This window comes from Zootoca vivipara, chromosome 16 (assembly GCF_963506605.1).
Source record: "Zootoca vivipara chromosome 16, rZooViv1.1, whole genome shotgun sequence".
Lineage (NCBI taxonomy): Eukaryota > Metazoa > Chordata > Lepidosauria > Squamata > Lacertidae > Zootoca > Zootoca vivipara.
This window is the reverse complement of record NC_083291.1, coordinates 27617714-27636661: the sequence shown is the minus strand read 5'-3', so window position 1 is coordinate 27636661 and position 18948 is coordinate 27617714. Positions and strand designations below refer to the sequence as shown.

The following is an 18948-nucleotide window of genomic DNA, read 5'->3' as shown; positions in this document are numbered from 1 at the left end:
TGAAAAGTATCTATTTATTTGCAGAATCATTCGTGATTTATCAAAAATTCCTGCAGCATCATGCACTCCCCTCGACCCATCCCGAAGGCGGCCACCTATGTTTGCTGCTTCTTATCATGGCAACCCAATCACTGCTTGGACTCCAGGAAATAGAAGCAGTCTCATCATAGCTATACCCGGGGGGAAGTGTGGATGATGGGAAGAAGACCTCAGGCCACTGGATATGGGGGTGCCTATGTAAATACCGGTAACTGCATTTCAGAGGCGTGCCTTCCTTTAAAACAAAAAAACCCCAAAAAACCCAACTACACCTGCAGGTGGCTTTGGCTTACTCCGATCTCACTCAGCCTACTCCGGCTTCAAACCAGCTTGGCAGCGGAGCGAAACAGGAACGCCCAATCAATTGATCTGGGCTGAACGAACCCGAGGAGGGACCTCGCCTCCACTCGCCTCCGGCTGCCGGGGCGGGGTCCCGCTGGAAGGCGGGTCTCTATAAAGCTAGACACGCGGGACGGCCCCCCGCAAGAAAATTCTGGCCGCAGCTGCTGTTGCTGCGCGTTTTGGAGAGGAGCCTGCGGCGCTTTGGTGAGTGGAGCGCGGAGGCGAAGGGAGGCGCCGCTTTCCCCTTCCTCTCCTTCTCCTCCTCCGAAGGGAAACTCCTAGCTTGAAAGCTGAGCTTTGCCCATTCGACATAGGGAACAGAGAGTGGTTTTTTTGGGGGGGGGAGAGACTTTGAGCCCCTATATGCCAAGCAAATGGCAGGAAGCTTGGATGGCGGAATGGACGCCAGCGCTACTACTGGGTGCCAGCCGCCGCCGCCGCCCAGCTGCTGCGCCCTGTTAATGCGCGCTCCCTGCAAGCAGAAAGCTAGCGCATCAGGGAAAGAAGGGGTTGAGTGGGTTTTTGCTCTTTGGTTCGCTCCCCTTTCCTGCTTGCATAGAGTTTTTAATAGCGGAAGCATGGGAAGTTGCCGGTCTTCCCATCCGCACGACCGTCCCTGCATTTGTATGCGGTCCGTTCTTATTCCAACGCCTTGCTCTACTGTGACACACATTCTTCAAGATGCGGCTTGTTTTCCTAAATACTTGGGAGTAATTGCCACCGAAATTGCTGTGGCATGCTTCTGAGTAAATGCACGCAATAATGTTAGGAGGTGGTTTTTTTTTTTGTTTTTTTAAGGGGGAAGAAGCCCCAGTAGTGAGTGTCTTAGCTAAAAACCATAAGTAAGTTCTTGTGTTTCACAGCCCCCTTGCATAGATCTTTTCTTCACACCAAGTTAAATAGAAAAGGGGTGTGGAGTAGAGACCAATAAAAGTTCGTGATGGGTACTTGTCTTTAGATCAGAGTGGGAGGTACAAACTTAATTACTGTACAAAGAAATTGCAAAGCTGCCTTGAATACAATTCCATGTAGCTATTGGGTGTCTTATCGCTCGGTCTGGTTGAAATATGTAACTTAAGCTTTGGTTGGCACAGCAATAAAACTGTTAGCACATTTGCAAAACTAAGCCGGGTCTGGTATGGTTTCAAATTGGATAGGGGACCGTGTGTTAAGATTCCTGCATGTGGGCGTGGGTGGACTAGATGACTCTGGGTGCCCCTTCCAACTTTGATTCCTTTTCCCACTGGGGCACAGGCCACATGTGATCGAAAGCTTGTAGGTGTGTGTGTGGGGGGGGGGGGTTGTTTTGTTTTACCATGGCAGATAAGGAAGCACCTGCCACTCGGTTCCTGTTCGTTCTTCTAATTGCGAAAATGCCCCGAAAAGAATTCTGAAACTTGCCTGTTGTGAACATAAATTATGATGGAGTGGGCAAAGCTTGCACACTAATATGTTGATATCTCAGAGCCGTAAGGCTCTTAGCTCCCCCCCCTTTTTGTTCCTAAGAAGGCTGCCGCCTGTTTTCCCTGCAATCTTGTTTCTGGGACTGTCTAGCCTTTTGCTTCTGCCACTAACAAACCCTCTTTTGAGGGGCTGGCTAATATAGAGAGCCGTTGCCGTTCCTAGGTGTGACAGTGGTTAAGAGGCAGGGAAAGGCACCCCATTTGTGTAGCTAGCACCCATACAGACATTAGGGTTTCTTCCTCTCTCTTATTTCCCCTTATTTCCCCAATACTAAATAAGACTTGCAGGCCACAGTTGGGTGTTAGCTGTTCTACCTCCCCTGTGTTCAGCTGCCAAGTATTGGATGCCACACTTCCCTGTGCTTCTAATACTTCTAACCTTACACAAAGGATCACTGCCTGAACATACCTCTCTGGCATTGCCATTGCACATTGGTGAAGTCTCATCTCTATGACATGCTGGATTGGTTGGTTCAAACTAAGCAGTAGAATGTAAAATGGCAGTCCATGTGCATTGCAAGTCCAGTGTTCATGTGCCTGCACCTGTGAAGGGGGAGAGGGATTAGCATGTACATTGGTTTTGTCCTCGGTCAATGCCCAAACTAGAGCCTAATCGTCTGACTGGCAACGAGGATACTAAAATTCATTTTTTTCCAAGTCGCAGGTCCTTGGGAGAGCTTAATGGGGCACCCAACACCAGTTTCCCCCTCTAAAATATTTCAAATGTTTTAAAAGCAACATTTGGAGCAAAACAACAACACCCTGCTGTAGTTGGGCGTGGAAGATATTATAATAAAATAGTGCTAGTTGCAGGTAGGTAGCTGTGTTGGTCTGACGTCAAAACAAAAATTAAAAAAATTCCTTCCAGTAGCACCTTAGAGACCAACTAAGTTTGTCATCGGTATGAGCTTTCGTGTGCATGCACACTTCTTCAGATACTTAAGCTCATGCCAATGACAAACTTAGTTGGTCTCTAAGGTGCTACTGGAAGGAATAATAAAATAGGGCAGGGGTGGCCAACTCCCAAGAGACTGCTCAGAGTTAAAAAGAGGCAGTGATCTACCCCATTTTTGGGGGTTCAGGTTGTTGAGCTTTTTTAGGGAGGAAAGCCTGTTTTTTAGGGGTTCAGGTCAAAGTTGAGCTTTTTTAGGGGAGTCAAAGTTGTTGAGCTTCTTTGAGGGGAACCAGTGATCTACCACAGATGTCCAGTGATCTACCGGTAGATCACGATCTACCTGTTGGACGTGCCTGAAATAGGGTATGGGAGAAAAGAGGAGAGGTTCTCTCTGTGTCAGGTATTCTTCCTGTCAAGACGTTGTGGTATGTGAACTGCATTTTAGTAAATTAATGAGCTCTGGGTCATTGCCTAGAAACTGCCCTTGTGCAGCAGTTGTGTGGTGGTTGTTGTTGTTTAGTCGTTTAGTCATGTCCGACTCTTCGTGACCCCATGGACCAGAGCACGGCAGGCACTCCTGTCTTCCACTGCCTCCCGCAGTTTGGTCAGACTCATGTTCGTAGCTTTGAGAACACTGTCCTACCATCTCATCCTCTGTCGTCCCCTTCTCCTTGTGCCCTCCATCTTTCCCAACATCAGGGTCTTTTCCAGGGAATCTTCTCTTCTCATGAGGTGGCCAAAGTATTGGAGCCTCAGCTTCACGATCTGTCCTTCCAGTGAGCACTCAGGGCTGATTTCCTTAAGAATGGATAGGTTTGATCTTCTAGCAGTCCATGGGACTCTCAAGAGTCTCCTCCAGCACCATAATTCAAAAGCATCAATTCTTCGGCGATCAGCCTTTTTTATGGTCCAGCTCTCACTTCCATACATCACTACTGGGAAAACCATAACTTTAACTATATGGACCTTTGTCAGCAAGGGGATGTCTCTGCTTTTTAAGATGCTTAAACTCCAAAGAAACTCAGCCATATTAACTAAACCTGGAATATATAGGTATTTGTGTGGTGAGGGAGAGAGGGGTGGTGGTGTGTGGAAATTTGGGGGGCGGGGGGGAAATAGACAGAAAAGGTAATGAGACCAGAAATCTAAGGTACAACTCTATTCTATATTCAGAGTATTTTAAGGGAAGATGTTTGTGTTCCTCACAACAAATGAGCAGTACTTGCATTTGCTGCTTTGAACCTTTAGAAAGCTTGGAATATAAAATATAAAAGCTTAGAATATACTGCAGATAAACTGACTACAAAGGAAGGTTGACACAGTCCATCCTTCCATTGGTATTAATGGAGCCAACTTGGGCGACTAGGACTGAACCTGTGAACCACAGCAAGTCTGGTGGTGCACAGAATAAGTTTCCAGGCTGCTAGTTCTTCCCATGAAGGCCTTCCCTAACCAACTGCAGCCTCTCATATTAGCTGTACCCTGTTGGTATAACTGGATGGTCTGATTAACATGTTCTCTTTCTTTCTTCCTTCCTTCCTTTCTATTTTTTTAGTTACCTAAAAGATCAATCTACAATGGCAGACAATAGACCAAATGCTGATTCCTTGTCCCGCAGTGTGCTCAGCTGGGATCAGGTCAGTCGTCTTCATGAGGTCCTGTCCGAGGTGGTGCCAATTCATGGGAGAGGCAACTTTCCGACTCTGAAAATAACTCTGAAGGATATTGTCCAGACTGTTCGCCGCAGGCTAAGTGAAGCAAACATTAAGGTGCACGACGTCCGTCTGAATGGTTCTGTGGCAGGTCATGTCTTGGTCAAAGACAATGGACTGGGTTGCAAGGATCTAGACCTTGTCTTTCAAGTACGTCTCCCAAGTGAGACTGAGTTCCAGTTGGTCAGAGATGTGGTTTTGCAGTCCCTCTTAAAATTCTTGCCTGAAGGTGTGAACACAGTCAAAATTAGCCCCATGACCCTTAAGGAAGCCTATATTGAAAAGCTGGTGAAGGTGTGCACCGATATTGACCGATGGAGTCTAATTTCTCTCTTCAACAAGCATGGCAGGAATGTAGAGCTCAAGTTCGTGGATCGTATAAGGCGGCAGTTTGAATTTAGCGTGGACTCTTTTCAAATAATACTAGACTCTCTGCTCTTATTCTATGATTGCTCAGAGAACCCAATGTGCGAACATTTCCACCCAACTGTGATTGGCGAAAGCATGTATGGTGACTTTGAGGCAGCCTTGGATCACCTTAAGAACAGGCTGATCGCCACCAAGAACCCCGAGGAGATTCGAGGCGGCGGGCTCTTGAAGTACAGCAATCTGCTTGTGAGGGACTTCAAGCCCATGGACAAAGAGGAGATCAAAACCCTCGAGCGTTACATGTGTTCTAGGTTCTTCATAGACTTTCCAGACATTCTAGAGCAGAAGCGCAAGTTGGAGACATACCTCCTGAACCACTTTGCGGAAGAGGACAGGAGCAAATATGACTACCTCATGACCTTGCGCGAAGTCGTCAACGAGAGTACAGTGTGCCTCATGGGACATGAGCGAAGGCAGATACTGAACCTCATCTCCCTTCTGGCGCTCCGAGTGCTGGTGGAGCAAAACCTCATCCCGAATGCCACCAATGTCACTTGCTATTACCAGCCAGCTCCATATACCAGTGATTCAAACTTCAGCAGCTACTACGTCGCAGATACCTATGGCCAGTCTCATCCCACCTGGCTGCCTTGTAACTGATTTTGAGCTTCCTATTTTTCAAAGCCCCTAACCAACCAGATCTCATACATACCCAGTCGAATGGCTCCTGGTTCTCTTTCCTCATTCCTTAAGTAGCCTCGGTCAACCCATAGAGTGGGCCTCATCTTTCCTAGTTTCCTCTCCTCTCCTCTAACTGGGGGAACTGTCCTAAGGTTTGTATACAGTATATTATTGCCCAAAGCTTCTGAAAACTGAAGATAGAAAGATGCTGTTGGAGCCAAGCCAGACTAGTAGTAACTGCTCGATGGCTTCCATGCCATGTTGTCTTCTGAAGTTTGAATTAAGCTCTTTTTGCAAATAATGAGGACTAGGCTGATATGACTACGGAAGATCATAGCTACAGTCCTGTATGCCATTAGGCTGTTCAAAGTCAATAGGACTGAAGCAGCTTCTGAACTGTATGCAGGACTGAAGCCATTTTCTTCCCCCTCAGAAAGTCTTAAATTAGCAGTTGACTCATTGCTGCTGCTGCAGCAGGACTAAAGAATGAATTTCAGTTTGGAGAGGATAATGAAGTCTGCCAACAATTGTCACTTTTAGTTTAAAGAAATCGAGGCTATCCTAAGTTACATGATGCAGAAATTCTAAGAACCCAAGTCGAGTTTTTTTAAAAAAGCAAAGTACTAGAAAATATATGGTAATTACGAAACTTAAGTTTAATATATTATTTTTCCACTGGTGCTTGGACTGACCTGCCAGGGAAATATGGAATACTTTTGCCCCCAGAGTTCAGCTGAAACTGCAGGATTTTCCCGAGTCTCTGATGTCACAAGTCTGATCAGTAGGAAATTGGGATGGCTTTACTTTGTGATGTTTATGTACTGTACCGTTGGCTTGTAAGTGTGCATAGTTAGGGGTTTCTAGAGTACAGCAGTATCGTTGAAGACAAATTGGTAAAAAAAAACCAACCTCACTTGAAATAATTGTCCCAAGTTTGTAGATGGCTTGGACTGGAAGAGGGTTTCTATAACATGGATTTTCTAGTTTCGGGGGGGATTCCCCTTGAAAAATGGGTTCATTAATTTTTTTAAAAAAACCATTTATTTAAATGTGATATTTTTGGCTAAATGTCAGTTGTGTGCCCCCCTGCAAGTATATAATAGAGTGCCTTCTCACATGTGCTGTTTAAAGAGCCTGGCTTTAAGAAAGGATCCTGCAAAGAAGTGCTGTTCTAGCACCATAGTCTAAGTAAGGCTGTTAAAAGGGAACATGGTATAGACTAGAGATGTGGAAGACCCAGAAAAAAATTGGAAAAAGTGGGGGGAAACACATGTGTGTCCCCCCCCCCAAAAAATCCAGGCCTTCACATTGCTAGTGCAAAGGATCAGTGTTATGGTTAGCAATGTTAATGGGATCCATGTTTTGATGAACTGTCACAGGTACAGGAAATGCAGATAGTGGGTCCCAGCAGAAGTCTTGAAATTCATCTTATCAAATTCAAAAGGCAGTAAAAGAAAAAACAACCACCACCTCTTAGGCAATATAGCTGTCCACGGTGTTCCTATAGCTGAAAGCCTGGCTACTTACTTAATGGGCAAACTTTCTGTATATGTCCCCCCCCCCAAAGGAAACTAAGCTAAGGTTAGGCGTGTGATCGTGATGGAAATACCTACTTGGGAAACACACTGTATTTGGACGGCATTGGGTTAATGTGGAATAGTACTTGGCCCCCTTCTCATTTAATTGTTCAAAACAAGAGGGCAGAGGGTTTTCTTGTTCTTAGTACTGCTACTTCTGCAACACAGAGATAAACACTATCTGTAGCAATGCAGATGTCGCTGGCTGTTGGAAAGCAGCAGCACCTTGAGTTGAAGTAGTAGTTGAACAAAACGGATAAGCAGGGAAATGTAGGGCTTCTGATCTGAGTGCCAAGGACCTGCCAGTTTCAATTGCTTTTGGCCATTCTACACATTTTTTTGCTGAGTAATTTCAGACTGCCTGAATGTTTATTGGCTGTGCTCTTCTGCCTATACATCGATCTGCCCGTAGAGCAAGGCACATACTTACTCTTAATGCAAAGACTACAAAGTGCAGGATTGCTTCCTTTCACATGACTGTGTCTTGGGGTGGGGGTGGGGAAGGAACAGAAAGAAGGATCATATTAAGTGGGGCTACAGCAACAAAGCAAAGTTTAGATTTTTTTCCCCCCCTCAACATTGAACTCAAAGTTGAAATGGACTATAATCTTAAGAGTAGCATTTCTTTACGCTGGAAGAAACCTTTTCCATGCATGTCTGGTAAATATGTATTTCTTTAAATTGTAAACCTAATGTCAGTTGCCGGATGAGCAGCTCTTCGGAGTGCTAAGGATGCGTATCTTATTTTGGTTTCCTTAAGGTGAAAAATAAAGTCTGTCAACTTAAACATGACTGTTGTTGTTGTTGTTCTTCCTCCCCCCGCCACATTAAGGGGTTTCCCCCTTAATTAATAACTCCCCCACATACCCCTTGCCCAGTTCAAACGCCAAATATTTAATATCCTTTTAGTTCTTTAGCATCTTAGGTTGGATAAAGGTGTGGAACCAGCTTGCCTATTGACTTCTCAAGGGGTAGTGTAGGCTTCCCCAAACTGCGGCCCTCCAGATGTTTTGGCCTACAACTCCCATGATCCCTAGCTAACAGGACCAGTGGTCGGGGAAGATGGGAATTGTAGTCCAAAACATCTGGAGGGCTGAAGTTTGGGGGTGCCTGGGGTAGTGCTTATGGTGTCTCTCTTTCTACCAGCTAGGCCAGCCATCCCCAGATGTTTTGGCCTACAACTCCCATGATCCCTAGCTAAGATGACCAGTGGTCAGGGATGATGGGAATTGTAGTCCAAAACATCTGGAGGGCCGAAGTTTGGGGATGCCTGAGCTAGGCTGTTAACTCCTTACACATTAGGTTGAGACTGCACAAGCTCCTTCCTGTCTGGTCCTAGCACATGCATTAAGATCAGTGCCAGATTTACGTATAAGCAAAACAAGCTGTAGCTTAAGGCCCCACTCTCTTGGGACCCCCCCCCCCAAAAAAAAATCAAAGGGAAAAAAACCTGGATGTGCATTTCCAAAATATAAGATGAAAAAACCTACATGCAGCAACAGTGTTTTGTGTTGTGTAGGCTCCTATGATGTAAGTAATGGGCCCCGCCTGCTAGTCTGCTCCCTAAAATTTCACTTGCTCATTTCTATATACTGTATAGGGTGCCTACATTCTGCATGTGCAAATGGCTTTAGATACCTATTAGGTCCATAAATTACCATATAGCATATATTCAACACAAAAAAAACAGCAACAATTCATTGTTGACGAAGGACAGCTGGACATATAAAGGGCTCCATTACCTTCATTAGCTTAGGGCCTTATCAAACTTAAATCCAGCCCTGATTAAGATGATACTAGCATGACCACCACAGTGCCCTAGATTTCACAAAAAAACTCTCCCATCCAGGCCTATGAGACATTAATTCCAGAGCAGCCTGAATGAAAACAATCAGTAGTGCCCTAAGTTAATATTCGTCCCTGCTAAGTCATTATCCATTCACTTTATTTGTTGTATTCATATCACACCCTGGGGTGTATGGGGTGCTGGTGGGGGACACATCATGCTGCTCCTGGGCTTGGTTGCCCACCTTTGGTCCCCACCCTGCACTCAACTCTCACCTGTGGCTCCTTGAAGCTGTGAGCATTTGACAGGGACCAAGCCCCAGCAACAGATTCGGCTGGCTGGCTAAACCAGGTGAGGGTAGCTGATGGGTCTCAAACCCTCAGTGAGTTAGGGACCTCCCCTGCATGCAAAGACAGGCTCTGGTGGATTGAAGAGACGAGACAGAGAGTGGATCCAATGGTCAAGAAGGCAGTTTCTGCATCTGCTGTAGAGGGAAGTGAGGGGCAGATGGGGCCCAGAAGGAAATCTCCACTGCCTTGTGGGATATATTTGGGAGAAGAAAAGGCTAAGGAGTAAGCCCTACACAAATCCATATGCTGTAAGGTAAAGGTAAAGGGACCCCTGACCATTAGGTCCAGTCGTGACCGACTCTGGGGTTGCGCGCTCATCTCGCATTATTGGCCGAGGGAGCTGGCATACAGCTTCCAGGTCATGTGGCCAGCATGACAAAGCCGCTTCTGGCAAACCAGAGCAGCACATGGAAACGCCGTTTACCTTCCCACCGGAGCGGTACCTATTTATCTACTTGCATTTTGACATGCTTTCGAACTGCTAGGTTGGCAGGAGCTGGGACCAAGCAACGGGAGCTCACCCCGTCACAGGGATTCGAACCGCCGACCTTCTGATCAGCAAGCCCTAGGCTCAGTGGTTTAACCACAGCGCCACCTGGGTCCCAGCTATGCATAAAACCTGGCAGCCCAAATGGAATGAAAATCAAAGGATACAGTCAGTGGGAGCCAGTTGTGCAGCTGTGTATTCAGTAAGGATACAACTCTAGTATCCAGTGTAGGCAAACCCAAATGTGTATTCTAGATTATAACACAGGGATATCTGACTTCTGTATGATTTGTGTTAATTTTCCCTTCACAACTTTGTGAGAAACACCACATTTTATTAATGTAAAAAAACAGTATTTTGATCTTAGTTCTCAGTATGATGGGGATCTTATTTCTTCCCCACATGCAATGTTTCTCCATACAAAAAAAAAAAAAAAGCACCACCCAAATCTCCTTGCCGCTAGAAAACCAGCATGACAACTAGGCTAGAACCCCTCTCTCTGAAATCCAGTTTTCTATGGGGAAGGGATTTTGTGTCTGTTGGGCAATTTGGGGCACATTTGTACAGCAGTGGCATTGCTGGGATTTGCCGCTTCACTGATAACTAGATTCTGGTAAGATTAGGTTGTTGCTGCATTAGTATTTTTTTGGTAGGTTGTCCATGTTTCTGTTTGATAGCTGCGGCAAGAATAACCTTACTGCTTTCAGAACAGTTTGCTCTGAAAGGCTCAGAAGCAAACACCCCTCCCCGCAATTCTGGTTTCAAACACCTGTTGGTTTCAGCCCTGCACACCCTGGATATAATTACATTAGTAGTTAGAATGTGAGGCACAAATGCAGTTCTGAATTCAAACTGGTACAGAAGTAGTTTTACTTTTGGCTTGTCACGTGTGTTTTCCGAAAATGTATATTGGAGAGGACAGATCGTGAAGCTGAGGCTCCAATACTTTGGCCACCTCATGAGAAGAGAAGAATCCTTGGAAAAGACCCTGATGTTGGGAAAGATGGAGGGCGCAAGGAGAAGGGGACGACAGAGGACGAGATAGTTGGACAGTGTTCTCGAAGCTACGAACATGAGTTTGACCAAACTGCGGGAGGCAGTGCAAGACAGGAGTGCCTGGCGTGCTATGGTCCATGGGGTCACGAAGAGTCGGACACGACTAAACAACAACATATTGGAGAGGGGTGCATGCTTTATTGCCCTGGATAAAAACAGAGGCTGCAGAACACGTAGATGCAGCTTGCCCACTCCATCATGGTGTGTAAAATTCAAAGTAAACGTCTCTGTGCCTAGATAGGCAGCTTAGAGAGATTTTCTCTAAATGTCAGTTATGCATTACTTAAAAGAGAACACCAGTTTGCATATGATAACATATATGTATAGGTGCAAACTTACAAACAATTGCTGCAATTGAAATAGAAATCCTCTAACCATAATGGACTCAGGTGCTTGCTTAGTCTGACGTCCAGGTTTGTTAACTGTTGCTGCTTAGCAATTTCAGACAAAAAGGCTCAGGCCGGGGGGGGGGGGGATGGACCAGAAAACCTGGGGAAGAAACCCCCTTTCCCCAGAGATCCTTCCAATGGATAATATTGAAGCAATGTTTCCTTTTTCAGAATGAGCATCATACTTCTTATAGTCACAGCTCGCGGTTATGCTAAAAGCCTAGGATGAGAGCTAATGGTTAGGAATTGCCTGCTGGCACCTAGAGATCCTTCTCAAGGGTTTTGAAGGCGGGAGTCATTGGGGCTTAGAGAAGATGCCCTTCACCTAAGAAGAGGGCCCCTGGGGCCCTGGCATTTTGCTGCCTGAAGCAGAAGAGCAAATGCAGCCCCTCCTGGCATTAAGGTGCACAAGGACATAACACCGGTCTTGAAAGATCTACATTGGCTCCCAGTACGTTTCCGAGCACAGTTCAAAGTGTTGGTGCTGACCTTTAAAGCCCTAAATGGCCTTGGTCCAGTATACCTGAAGGAGCATCTCCACCCCCATCGTTCTGCCCGGACACTGAGGTCCAGGGCCGAGGGCCTTCTGGCGGTTCCCTCGTTGCGAGAAGCCAAGTTGCAGGGAACCAGGCAGAGGGCCTTCTCGGTGGTGGCGCCCGCCCTGTGGAACACCCTCCCATCAGATGCCCATCAGATGTCAAAGAGAAAAACAGCTACCAGATTTTCAGAAGGCATCTGAAGGGAGCCCTGTTTAGGGAGGCTTTCAATGTTTAATCAATTATTTTATTTTGTTTTTCTGTTGGAAGCCGCCCAGAGTGGCTGGGGAAACCCAGCCAGATGGGCGGGTAGAAATAAATTGTTGTTGTTGTTGTTTGTTGTTGTTATTAAGTGGATAGCAAGTCAGTTTGGCAGCTGACAGCAAATCCTACAAGTACACCTCCAGGAAATCAGCTGAGAGGCCATCAGGATGGGATAAGACATCCCCTACCACTCTCTGGAAGCCATTTGGATCCATTAAGGGAGTAAAGGACGGGGGCAGACCATTGAAATTGGTCACTAAAATGTCATTAAAAGGGCGGAATAGGGGTGGGGCAGAACACAGGCGGGAGGAACAATTTATGCAGTCCTCACTGATGCTCACAGGGGTCTGGAATGTAACCCCCATGCAAAATGAGGGTTGCCTGTATCAACAAAAGTGGCCAGCTACTCTCTTGGAAAAACTAACCCACCATATTCAGCTGTCTATCATCAGGTACAGCCAGAGGCTTTTTAATGTTGTATAGCAGAGAAGAGGGTTGGTGCTTTCCCCCTTTTTCCTTTTCCTTATATGAACCAAGCAAATATGGACAAGTCTCTGTCACTTGTTTGGCAGCAGGCTATGGAACAATAACACTTCACTGCTGGCTGATCTTAACTCTTCCTGGAGATTGTTCTGACAAACATTTCCTGGACATCCTCGTCACTGTGGAAATCAGAGATTAAGCTGGGAGAAGTATTGAGAGAACCAAAAGGCATTTCTTTGTTTAGTTCTGTTGGAAATGTTGACTCGTAAGTTTTGCACTGAAGCATGATCTATGGAACGGCACCCTGTGTCGTTTCTTATCCTTTGCTATCGTGTTACCCCCATAAGAACAGAATAAGGATTTGCTGGTACAGCGACACTGACATGAAGTGCTTTTAGTTAGAAACCCTGGTGCCATGAAGCAGAGAGGCAGATTCGTTCAAGGACTGAAATGCGGACGCTTACTTTGAATTCTGACAGTGATTTTCTGAAGGATGGTCTTTTCTGTAGCCGTGTGAAGCAGAATTGCAGAGAGCAACCCCGTGGTCCTAGCCGCAAAAGCAACAGCATACCGGTACTTCTGCATGTGAAGACATGCTCTGGCAGATTGAGAGGATGAAACCAAGAGTGGGTCCAATGGTCAAGAAGGCAGTTTCTGCACATGATGTAGAGGGAAGTGAGGGGCAGATGGGGCTCGTCAACCTGGGAAGGTAGCCCATCTAGGAGAAGGAAAACGCTGATGCTAAACCTCCTTTGCCTTGCGGCTATACGCATTCATGATTAAGGCTTTGGGTGTAAAACATCTTCAGGAGTACAGATGGAATCTTAACCCAACTTACCTGGTAAAGGTAAAGGTAAAGGTAAAGGGAACCCTGACCATTAAGTCCAGTTGTGGACGACTCTGGGGTTGCAACACTCAACTCGCTTTACTGGCCGAGGGAGCTGGTGTTTGTCTGCAGACAGTTTTTTCGGGTCATGTGGCCAGCATGGCTAAGCCGCTTCTGACAAACCAGAGCAGTGCACAGAAACGCTGTTTACCTTCCTGCTGGAGTGGTACCTATTTATCTACTTGCACTTTGACGTGCTTTCGATTTAAATTGGATTTACTGCTGAGTGGGCATGGTTAGGAATGGATTTCTGGTTAGCCTGGTAATGTATATAGATTGTATTGTTTTTATTATCAGCTGTTAGCGAAAGAAGTGACACGGATGTGGCAATGACAACTTCTACTGCATGGCAAACCGTGTGTCCATGTGTTTCTGTGTGTATGGCTTTTACAAAAAAATAAGAATCCTGAGCTACAGAATTCAGCTTTACTAACCCCCTTCCCCCAATCATGGTAGGAAACAGGATTAGAAATGCTACAAGGAATGTTAATGGCTATTGCCATCACCTCAGTTACACATAATTCAAGAGAATACACATTTCAGTATTACAACAGGTCTGACATTGAAATGAGTTGTGCACTTATAATGACCTGGTTTGATCTTATTATTATTATTATTTTAAAATTAAAGAAATTTGCAGCACTAAATATAGCTAACACTTGCATGAAACCTGACTGGCTCACAAATGAATGTCTGCAAGCGAGCAAACAGGGCTGAGTTTGAGTGCAAGCTCAATTATTGCAAAAATCGCCACCATCTCTACTTAAGAGAAATACGCCATCTTCAACTGTAGCAGATTTTGAGAGTACCAACTACTCTATTCCACATTACCGTAAGCATTAAGGAATGAAACTATTTAGCCAGTTTGTATTTTTTTCATCTTGGTTATAAAATGACTGCTTCCTGTTTACAAGCTGGGAGGTTGAAAAGGTCAGCCTGGGAAACTGAAACCTAGTTCTTAGTTACCAGAACCCGAAGAAAATGTAAATTTGCCACCTCAGATTTAGCTGCCTTAGTACACTACTCAGTGTAGGGAATTGAATGGGCGAGGAAGTAATCCTACAAACACTTACGGTACTTGAAACTAAGTTGCAAAGTGTTAACAAATTTATGCACAGGGCAACCCTGGTGCCCATAGAGTCCCTCCCTCCCTTCCACCTGCTGAAATTATTATTATAAGAAGTATTCTATTATTACAGTGCTTGTGTGATGCCCACAATTGCATCTGGATTGAAAATGGGTCCACAAACCCCCAAAGGTCATAACTGCTCCTAGTGGTGCAGCAATAAAACTGCAGGCACATTTGCAAAGCTAAGCAGGGTCCAGTATGATTTCAAATAGGGACCGCGTGTTGACATTCCTGCATCGCAGGGGGTTGGACTATATGACCCTTGGGGTCTCTTCCAACTCTACAATTCTATGGTTCTGTTACAGACGGCTGCTTAGAAGAGACACCTAGGAAAAACAGATTTCCACTTGGCAGCTGTGAGGACAACGCAGGTGGTTAAATTGTCTGGTTAGCAACACTCTCTCTCTCTTGGTGCAGGCTATAACCCTTGCCATATTAGGATGGAGGCTACAAATCTCCTAAACAATCATTTTTTATATTACTGTATTTCACAAATGAAGCCACTTTTCGATACCACCATTTATCCATAGATCCCAGGGTGGCTCGCAGGCAAGTACATTAAAAAACAGCAACATCTATATATATAAAAATGGTGAAGGTGCATGTGTGTTATTCCCCACTTTTCTCCCACAAGCACTTACCCGATCGTCCTGAAATTTGGCCACAACCTCAGAGTCACATGTGAGCAGGTAATCATGCACTTACACTGACCAGCTGACACACCGAACACAGGTAAAAACCTGGATTTGTGGTCAAAAAAATTGCGCCCTCCAGTGGACATTCAACAAACAACGGACAAACATACTCCCACAATCCCTCACGCCCCAGAGACCACGCCTCCAAATGAGAGCAAACCACCCCGAGACCAAGCCGCTCCCCAGGGACCAGCGCCCGCCCAGGAGATCACGTACCAGCGACCCCCTCCCCCACACACCCCGACTCCCCACACCCCCACCGCACGGATCCCACCCCCGCCAATCCCGCCACCTCCCGCGACCCCCTCCCGCCCTGAGCAAGCCCACTCCCCCCACACCTACGGATCCCACCCCCCCGATCCCTTAACCTCCCATGACCCCCTCCCCCCAGAGCAAGCCCACTCCCCACACCCCCACACCACGGATCGCACCCCCATCAATCCCGCCGCCTCCTGAGACCCACCCCGCCCCGGAGATCACACCGATCCACCCCCACCCCATGGATCCCGCCGCCACCGATAACGCCACCCCCATGAACCAGGCCGCCTCCACAACAGCACTGGGCCTCTCCAAAAGACAAAAATAAATACCTCACTTCAAAACATTAACTAACTTCTTCCTTTCTTCACAATTTCACACTAAGCCAAACAATTCTTTAGCAAGCCTGACAGGCCACATTTAGAAAATTGTGACCACTTTGTTCCTTCCTTGGTCCTGCTGCTGCAGCACTACTAAAAACGTTTTACATGTCAACCTGGACTTTTGCTTTGTATCTCCCAAGCAAACCAAAAGAAGGAAACAAAACTTGCCTACTGTATGTGGATTGTTTGGAACAAGACAAACCATCAGTCTGGGTTTGCACATATAATGGTAAGTCAAACCATGACTTAGCTTCTAATAGCAGCAGGAGCAGTGCAAAAATCCGGTTACAGGTTGGCTTAATAGAAACCCCAAAATATGTCCTACAAATAAACACAAAATAGATCACGTTTTCCTGATACAGCAAAACTTTATATTGCAGGGGAATGTTGTCATAATTCCAATCTCGAAAAGGGATGACCCGGGGGTGGTGGGAAGAGGGGGCGTGATACGTCTGGAACGGGACAGGTTGGGGGAAATCGCAGGGGAAAGCCGGGGGTGGGGGGAGGAGGGGGTGGGATATGTCATGGATCGACACAGGGTGGTGGCAGTCACAGGGATTAGCCACAGCAACGCGTGGCAGGGCCAGCTAGTACACTATAAAACATCAAAACAGGAGGAAATTCTTTTTTATGTTTAATTACTGTATAAGAATGAAAATATGATCTGTAAATATAAAACTGGGGGGGGGAACCCATAAACAGGATAAAATTAATTCTATCAATGTGGCATGAGCTCGTGTATTTAACCTCTGCTATGTGTTTGATGGTGGAATGTTCTCCAAGCCCACTGTGTCCTGTGCACAATCCTTTTCTGATTCCTGAACTCTCAGTGACACCCATACATCACAAAATGCAAACTATTCAGCACTCTGCAACCATTTCTGATGAAGCGGAATCCCGTTTTCTTCATTAAAAGGGAGCATGCTCATTTAATTAGAATGCTCATTTGTCATACAGAAATACCACCTCCGATTCCACACAATTACCTTTGATATTTAATTGGATGCAAGCTGTGACCATGTTCTCTCACTCTTGCTTATTTGAAATGGTTTTAATTTAGTGTCGTGCTTTGCAGCAGTCGGGATGAATGTGACAAGAGTGTGCTTTGCAGCGGTGGACCAGGAAGGCTCCCTTGGCACCAACATCATCTTTCGGGCCAGGTGAAGATGTTTCACCCCTCCTGGGCATTTCTAGTGTTAAGCCCTTGCTGTACTTCTTTCAATAATAGGGGTTTAGTCTTTGTGCTTTCAAGTACTGTATTGAGAGCAGTGCAGGGAAAGGAGAAAAGTTATCTTATGTTTGAATCACCTTCAGTGTTAAAGAAATATTCTATGTATTGAATTTTCATTTTGTAAAGTCACCTTGAGTCTCCTCTGCCCCCCCCTTTTTTTAAAAAAGTCAGGGTAGTGGCATCCTTTGAATTTCCTGCTTCAGATACTGAAGTGTTGTGGTTTGTCTCTGACTCAGTTTCCATCTATCCACATTGCAAAAAAATAATTTCAGTTCTACCTTTTGAGTTAGTTTCCTTCAGAATCTGCCCACTGCTTTTACTAGTTTTTCAGCGAATCTGAATCTTGAAACAGCAGAGACGTATTTTCAGAACCTCTTAGAGGTTTGTTTTTAAATGAGAATCAATTGCATTTGCTTACCAGTTTAGTGGGTCATGCAGGCATGTATCCATTAACATACCCATGCTGTGTACCTTGTATCTAAACCAGAGTAAGCTACTGCAGTTTTATCTGGTGCACATCTTCTCATATGGCGTAATTCTTCTCAAATCAGAAAGAACAGAGTAGAAAATAGTAGCAAGGAATGTGGCTGATTATATTATAGAAATATGAAATCCAACCAGGGTCATATCACCTCTCTGCTTTCTACAAACTTCACTTGCTTTCTCATGTGCGAATATTTTCTTCATCCTCCCGCCTTTTTCAGCCAGTGTCTCATCTAAAACTTCCTCTGAGGTTAAGTATTTAGAGAATCGTTGGATCCACCAGTTCAAAAATGTAAGAAGGCAGATAAAGCAACTATGAAAGCTGTAACATTCTGCAAGAAAAGTTATAGATTCAGTTCTACAAGGCCACTACCAAATAATTTATTTTCAAAATAAAAGTTGCATTATTTTACTCCTAATGATTAAAAATCTGCATCATAATGGAGATTATATAGTCCAGTTGATAATGGGTGTTTACACATCTTGTTCTTTCAAGTGTACAAGTAGCATGAACTACAGGAGGCACTGTTGATATGTCCTTCAGGTTTATTATTTTGTGGAAAAGCAGCAGCATCCTTACATCTCACATCATCCAGAAAAGAAAGACAAGACCGTCAGATTCCTAGCTAAGTAGCATTTATAATGCTTAACTTTGTAATAGCTGTAGGGACTTGCAACAGTGCCTTGCAGAAATTTCTACAGGGAATTCTGTAACTGTGTCACCACTGAGGGTGGACTCAAAGCGCGAAGACCTTAGAACATTGTTAAACAGATACTGTATCTTTTCCTCCAAACCACTCTAACACACATAACTGAAGGAATTGCTGAGAACTTTGCAGAGATCGGATTCCAACACGGTTCAGAGATCTCTTGGGAAAATGGCATTAATTGGGGGTGGGAGAGAAACCCTTGAAATCAAGAGGTGGGGGAATCTATGCTCATGTTCATAAATCAACTTTTCCACTGGACTGATGCTTAAATACACAGCACATTGCGACGAGAGTTTAGATTGCACGTGTCCTTGCAAATACCGTTGTAAAAAAATAGCAGAGGTGGGAGGAAACTCCTCTCTGTGATCTCTCTGAATAGGCTGGGTCAGCTCAGCATGTATGGCAAGCAGCATCTCATGAGGTTGGGAAAGCAGAAAGCGCAGAGCTGCAGAGTCAGAGGTCTGGAGAAGACGGATAGGAATAATACGATCCATTTTCCTACAAAGAGAAAGCGAGAGACAAAGATGAAATGGCACAGTGAATACACATGTAAAACACAAATCAATCTTCCTAAATCTTGCTGAATGAAGAGTTTCTCCTCAGCCCATTAAAAATCTATCTCAGAAGTGGGCAATCTTCCCTTCCTTTCAAAGGAACATTTTCTCCAAGGAATCTGTGGAAGTGGGCATGTCAGCTGTTTGCAGGGCCACCACTCTGACGGCAGCCACCATCCCAAATGTTTCT

General features: G+C 45.3%; 2 protein-coding genes across 2 annotated transcripts in view; one reads left to right on the top strand and one right to left on the bottom strand.

The window, feature by feature from the left end:
* Positions 1-385: 385 nt before the first annotated feature.
* Positions 386-7870, top strand: TENT5C (terminal nucleotidyltransferase 5C). The gene is made up of 2 exons (XM_035097384.2): positions 386-585; positions 4295-7870. Exon 2 carries the CDS (start codon positions 4317-4319, stop codon positions 5478-5480), a length of 1164 nt encoding a protein of 387 aa, XP_034953275.2. The 5' UTR covers positions 386-585; positions 4295-4316; the 3' UTR covers positions 5481-7870.
* Positions 7871-16451: 8581 nt separating this feature from the next.
* GDAP2 (ganglioside induced differentiation associated protein 2) overlaps positions 16452-18948 on the bottom strand; it is a 28404-nt gene continuing 25907 nt past the window's right edge. The window contains exon 14 of the mRNA XM_035140768.2: positions 16452-18702. Coding sequence (XP_034996659.1) covers positions 18658-18702 — 45 coding nt within the window. The 3' untranslated portion in view covers positions 16452-18657. The remainder of the gene's footprint in view (positions 18703-18948) is intronic.

Coding starts and splice junctions, on each gene's coding strand:
- TENT5C (XM_035097384.2), top strand. CDS start 4,317: ATGGCAGACAATAGACCAAATGCTGATTCCTTGTCCCGCAGTGTGCTC.